Genomic DNA, 6,157 nt, shown 5'->3' with positions numbered 1-6,157 from the left:
ATATGTGTGCACGACGGGGTGTCGTAGCAAAACAGAGCAAACACACGTAGTTGCGGAAAAAGAGATGAGGATAAGTGAGGCACGGTGGAGCGCATGTGACCGTGTATGCGGCACGGTGGGATTCACGGTGGGATTCCATGTGATCGTGTATGTAGCAGAAAAGAGGCGAGGAGGACCGACCGAGGCTGGATAGATCTCCGCTGGTCTCGCGGCAGAATAGAATAGCATGCATGCATGCAGGCCGAAGGAGGAGGAGGAAGACTTCTTTTCGGCCCAAGTTTAGCTCCTTCTTTTGTGGATCCATTGCCAACCGTGGTCGTCTTCCTCCTCGCTCCTCCTTCCACACCATATGATCCATTTTCCCATCCAAACCACGGAAGAGGCCCTCCTCTCTCTCTTTCTCTCTTCTCTCTTCTCCCTCCTCTGCTGCGGCTAGTGCGCACCTTACGTGGTGATCAATGAGGGGCGCGGTGTTGGTGGCCATCACGGCCGCCATAGGCAACATGCTCCAGGGCGTGGACAACGCCACGATCGCCGGTGCCGTGATGTACATCAAGAGGGAATTCCATCTGGAGACGCAGCCGGCCGTTGAGGGCCTCGTGGTGGCCACCTCCCTCATCGGCGCCACCATCATCACCACTTTCTCCGGCCCCGTCGCCGACATTGTTGGCCGCCGCCCGATGCTCATCGCCTCCTCGCTCCTCTACTTCCTGGGCGGGCTCGTCATGCTCTGGTCTCCCAACGTGTACGTGCTCCTCATCGCCCGCCTCATCGACGGCTTCGGCGTGGGGCTCGCCGTCACGCTCGTCCCCGTCTACATCTCCGAGACGGCGCCGCCGGAGATCCGGGGCTTGCTCAACACCTTTCCGCAGTTCACGGGTTCTGCCGGCATGTTCATGGCCTACTGCATGATCTTCACCATGACGCTCCATCCGGGCCCGAGCTGGCGAACCATGCTGGGCGTGCTAGCCGGGCCCTCTCTGATCTACCTCGCGCTGACGGTGTTCTACCTGCCGGAGTCCCCGCGCTGGCTGGTGAGCAAGGGGAGGATGAAGGAGGCGAGGGTGGTGCTGGAGAAGCTGAGGGGCAGGGAGGACGTGTCCGGCGAGATGGCGCTGCTGGTGGAGGGGCTGGGGAGCGCCGGCGAGACGGAGATCGAGGAGTACGTCGTCGGCCCGGCCGACGGCGACCAGGAGCAGAGGGACACGGTGACGCTGTACGGGCCCGAGCAGGGGCTGTCGTGGGTGGCGCAGCCCGTCGCCGGCGGGAGGGGCAGCATGCTGGGGAGCGCGCTGGGGCTCGGTGGCACGGGGCGGCAGGGGAGCATGTTCGACTCCATGAGGGACCCCGTGGTGGCGCTCCTCGGGAGTGTGCACGAGCGCCTCCCCGGAGACGCCGGCGCCGGGAGCATGAGGGGGAGCACGCTGTTCCCCAACCTCGGGAGCATGCTCAGCGTTGAGAGGCCTGGCGGCGCCGCCGCCGGCGCCCCCGGTGGCAGCGGTGGAGCGTGGGACGAGGAGAACGCGGCGCGCGCGGATGACGAGGACGACGAGTACCTGTCGGACGACGACGAGCCGGCAGCAGCGCCTGGCGGCGGTGGCGGTCTCGAGGCGCCCCTGCTGTCGAGGCAGAGCACGGAGGTGGAAGGTAAGACGAACGCCAACGATCCACGGAGCCAGTCTATGCAGAGGTTCAGCAGTATGGGCGGCGGCGTGGACGCGGCAAGCACCATGGGCATCGGCGGCGGCTGGCAGCTGGCGTGGAAGTGGACCGAGAAGGTGGGCCCCGATGGCGTGAAGCGCGGCGGCGTCAAGAGGATGTACCTGCACGAGGAAGGCATCCCCGGCGGCGCCAACGGCGCGGCCGCGGGCGCCGGCGGACCTGGCGAGTACGTCCACGCAGCGGCGTTGGTCAGCCAGTCCATGCTCTACACCAAGGACGTCCTCATCGGACAGAGCCCCACAGAGCCGGCCTTCGCCAACCCGCCGGAGGCCGTCGCCACCAAGGCCGCCGCCAGCGGCCCCCGCTGGCGCGAGCTCCTCGAGCCCGGCGTCCGCCACGCCCTCTTCTGTGGGATGATGATTCAAATCCTCCAGCAGGTACGTGTTCAATACATTATCATCTTGTGTCTGACATGGACGTGCATAAATGCTGACATGGATCCCACGATGCCAACACGCATGCAGTTCTCCGGCATCAACGGCGTGCTCTACTACACGCCACAGATCCTGGACCAGGCCGGCGTCAGCGTGCTCCTCGCCGGCCTCGGCCTGAGCGCCGACTCCACCTCCATCCTCATCTCCGGCCTCACCACGCTGCTCATGATGCCAAGTATCGGGCTCGCCATGTGGCTCATGGACTTGTCCGGCCGGCGCACCCTGCTGCTCACCACCATCCCCGTGCTCATCTTCTCCCTCGTCATCCTCATCGTCGCCAACGTCGTGCCCATGGCCACCACCGTGCACGCGGCGCTCTCCACCGGCTCCGTCATCATCTACTTCTGCTGCTTCGTCATGGGCTTTGGTCCCATCCCCAACATCCTCTGCGCCGAGATCTTCCCCACCCGTGTCCGCGGCCTCTGCATCGCGCTCTGCTCCCTCACCTTCTGGATCGGCGACATCATCGTCACGTACAGCCTCCCCGTCATGCTCAACTCCATTGGCCTCGCGGGGGTCTTCGGGATCTACGCCTGCGTCTGCTGCCTCGCGCTTGTCTTCGTGGCGCTCAAGGTGCCCGAGACCAAGGGCCTGCCACTCGAGGTCATCATCGAGTTCTTCAACGTCGGCGCCAAGGGAATCCCAGAGCAGATGGATTAATTAATTAAACATACCAAATGGTCGATGATCCAACCATAAGGAGGTAATATATAGGTGAGAGGAAAGATAATAACGTTGGTTAGTACGGCGTCCTGATTGTTACTGGGTCTCTTGCTCCATGCTTGCTATTCATGCGGCGATGTTAGGCTAAAGCAGACCAAGACCAATGATGGTCGATTATTAGTATGTCAGTTTTACTTCCTTTATTCGGTTTGAAACCTTTTTGTTCTATACATTGTCTAAATTTTCAATGTATGAGTGTATTTTCTTATGTAAACAAAAACATGAGTATATTCCCCTTATCTTATATGCATATTTCTAGTTGATTTTTTTTTCCTTTTTGCCAATTTTGCTGAATTTCGGTTTATTGTAGTACCAAGTGATGCATGCATGTATTACGTGTTGTATACTACTTTGATTTTGAACGAGCAACTCTATATATTCACTCACAAGTCACAACCGGTATCCAGTACTCTATTGCTTCGGTCAAAATATAGTATGTTGTGTATATGACAAGAAGAAATGAATTGTATCATCACCAGTTCTCTCCATACCTATGTTGATCATCTGAGTTCAAAATAATAATTATTAGTAAACCACAGACAACTAAAATAATCCTCAAAGGCTCAAATGGAAGAAATGGCGAGAAGAGAACCACATAACCACAGAGTAGTTGCCCACAAGAGCCTCTCTTACCTCACGGTGGAGGCTAGGGCTTTACAGAGAGAGATGTGATCTAGGTTGCTGCCACTATCAACTTATGGACCAAGATGATCCAAGGATGCTTGTGTGTCGCCCCACCCTCTCATGCCTTCATCTTCTAGGTGGGCCTCCTGGGCGCTTATGTAGAAAATATGAATCCCTAATATTTGTTGTTGTATTGTGTATTGATCTGATCATTGTATAGGGAATGTATATAGAAGACAATGTGAGGGAGAGAGACTTGGAGTACAAGACAAATTACACATGTTTTACACTTATTCTATCTCTATCTCCTTATCCCTTAAACACAATTATACTTCTAACATTCCGCCTCAATCGTAGCAGGAATGACGCTGACGATTACGACTAAATTTGACGTCTTGCGTTTTCATCACCTTCTCCGCTTCACCATCATCACATGTGTCTCTGATGGGTCGGCCCCTATGGCGATGACTGCGTCCCATTCTGATGCCTTCCTTGTCTCTCCTCTATTCCCTCCCGCAGTCACATCGGGAGTGGCGTGACGCTAGTGATGACGCACACGTTGTTTCTTGGAGTTGTTGCTGATGAGTAGTTATAGACGTAGCCCTGTATGTCGATGTCAAGGTAGCCGATCATGATTTAACCGTGGTCGATGATGCTGTCTTCATGGATAATGAAGTCGCACAAACCCGGAGGCACACAAAAAAGCGCTATGTTGTAGATCACGGAGCTACAGTCATGGACGATGCACCTTGCGGAGGTCATAGGGTGCCGTCGATGATGAGTCCAGTGGTTATGCAAGGACAAGAGGAAGCCCATCGAGCACACATCAGTTTTGCCAGGACTGTGTGGCCATGAAAGGGGCCGTCACTAAATTGACGTTGCGTAGATAGTCGTGTCGTCGTAGATGACATGGTCAATGCCAGTCGTTCTGACGCAGTCCTTGCCGTCGCCGAGTTCGTGTCTTCCAGTTATACTATCAGAGGACGTTGGAGGATGTGTCCATCTTATGGACGGGGCAGCGGTGGCATGTTAATGAAGATGTTGGTGAAGACCTTGACGATGAAGTACCACCATTGGCATTCCAATGGCGTGTCAAGAATGATGCATCCCTCGCGACGACAAAGTTTTGATGCCGTGTCGTGCCAAAGAAGTCAATGAAGAATTGCATCTCTTCCCACACTTGTCTGATGTGTGGATGGTGCATGTCCTAAGTTGCTTATCGTAGATGTGCTTGACGAAGTTTTTTTTTCTTAGGCGCCATGTAGTCTTACAGCTTTGTGTCATGGCGCGGGGTCGGTGGAGTAGGTTGGGTCGGATGTGTGTCCCTAGTCGGTGCGCTGAAGGTCGTTGATGCCGTAAAACGTGGATATGTAGCGGATGGGTGTGCATTGCAGAAACCAATGATATTGAAGGCTAGGGTTGTAGGAACCACACTTGAATGAAATTGTACGAAAAATCACTAATTCCTAGGCTATTCTTTTCAAAAAACACTAGTTGGTGGGATTGGTCATTTGGTTGATGATTATGACAGGTCGGTCCCGCAAATGATGACGTGGCATAACTGTTCACGCTAGACGTCGTTACATATATCTTTTTACGAAAAACTCCCTCCCTTCTTCAGAAAAGGAAAACACCCATTGTCATAAAATTTAAAAGAAAAAAACTTGCCGCATCCGGCGGGGATGCCCTCGCTCCGAGTGCTCACTGCAGCATGGCCACCTGGCCGCCGCTGCTCGCGTTGGCACGCTCGTGTCTCGCTCACGCGGCAGCTTGGCCCTCCGGTACCCATGGCAGGTGTTGCTGCAACTGTTGCGCCGGTGGGGAAGCCGGCCCTCCGGTGCCCATGGCACATCGGCCTCCGGAGAGGAGAAACGAGGAGGGCAGGGGCTTGATTGCTTTTTAAACTTTTGAATAAGGGTGTCGGTGTAAAATCCTCTGTCTAACGACGTCGCCCGCGAACCGGTACGCCACGTCGGCAAAAGCGGGACCCACCTGTCATAATCATCATCAAAACGTCCACAGCCGCCAACTAGTGTTTTTTTGCAAAAAAAAAAAATGCCTCGGAATTGGCCCTTGATGATGGCCATCCGCTACGTGTGAGTCGACCACTCCGACTCACACGCCATGGACGTATGGATGTGCACATGGTCAGAGTAATTGGCCCTTGATCTTACCGCTCAGGTGGGTGCATGTGATGTGTTGATGACGCTGCAGGCGCATGGCTATACAGAGCTGGGGACGTGCCAGAGTTGTTGTTGAGTCCCGCGGCCGCCTGGGACTTGTCTTCATGCAGATCGAACTCAATAAGGAGTAGAAGAAGGAATGACAAGTTTTCAGCAAGGTTTCCGTGTGAATGATCTAAAAATCAGTTGATAGGTTGTTTAATAGTAAGATAATTTATAAAAAGATACTCCCTCTGTTTCGAAATATTTGCCTTTTTAGAGATTTCAAATGGACTACCACATACTGACGTATATGGACATATTTTAGAGTGTAGATTCACTCATTTTGTTCCATATGTAGTAATTTGTTGAAATCTGTAGAAAGACAAATATTTAGGAACGAAGGGAGTAAATAGTAACAAGGCATCCCCATCGAATGGTGTCGCCGTCTGTGTAGCCGAGGTCACGGAGCATTTGCTCCGTCTCGCGCCT

General features: G+C 54.2%; 1 protein-coding gene across 1 annotated transcript; it reads left to right on the top strand.

Moving 5' to 3' along the window:
* The first annotated feature begins 237 nt into the window (after positions 1-237).
* Positions 238-3,148, top strand: LOC123169872 (monosaccharide-sensing protein 2). Its single transcript, XM_044587736.1, has 2 exons — positions 238-2,099; positions 2,187-3,148. The coding sequence occupies exons 1-2, from the start codon at positions 459-461 to the stop codon at positions 2,814-2,816; spliced, it is 2,271 nt and encodes a 756-aa protein (XP_044443671.1). The 5' UTR covers positions 238-458; the 3' UTR covers positions 2,817-3,148.
* Positions 3,149-6,157: the final 3,009 nt, after the last annotated feature.

Source organism: Triticum aestivum, chromosome 7D, assembly GCF_018294505.1.
Source record: "Triticum aestivum cultivar Chinese Spring chromosome 7D, IWGSC CS RefSeq v2.1, whole genome shotgun sequence".
NCBI classification, from domain to species: Eukaryota; Viridiplantae; Streptophyta; class Magnoliopsida; order Poales; family Poaceae; genus Triticum; species Triticum aestivum.
This window is presented reverse-complemented; position numbering and strand designations above follow the sequence as displayed.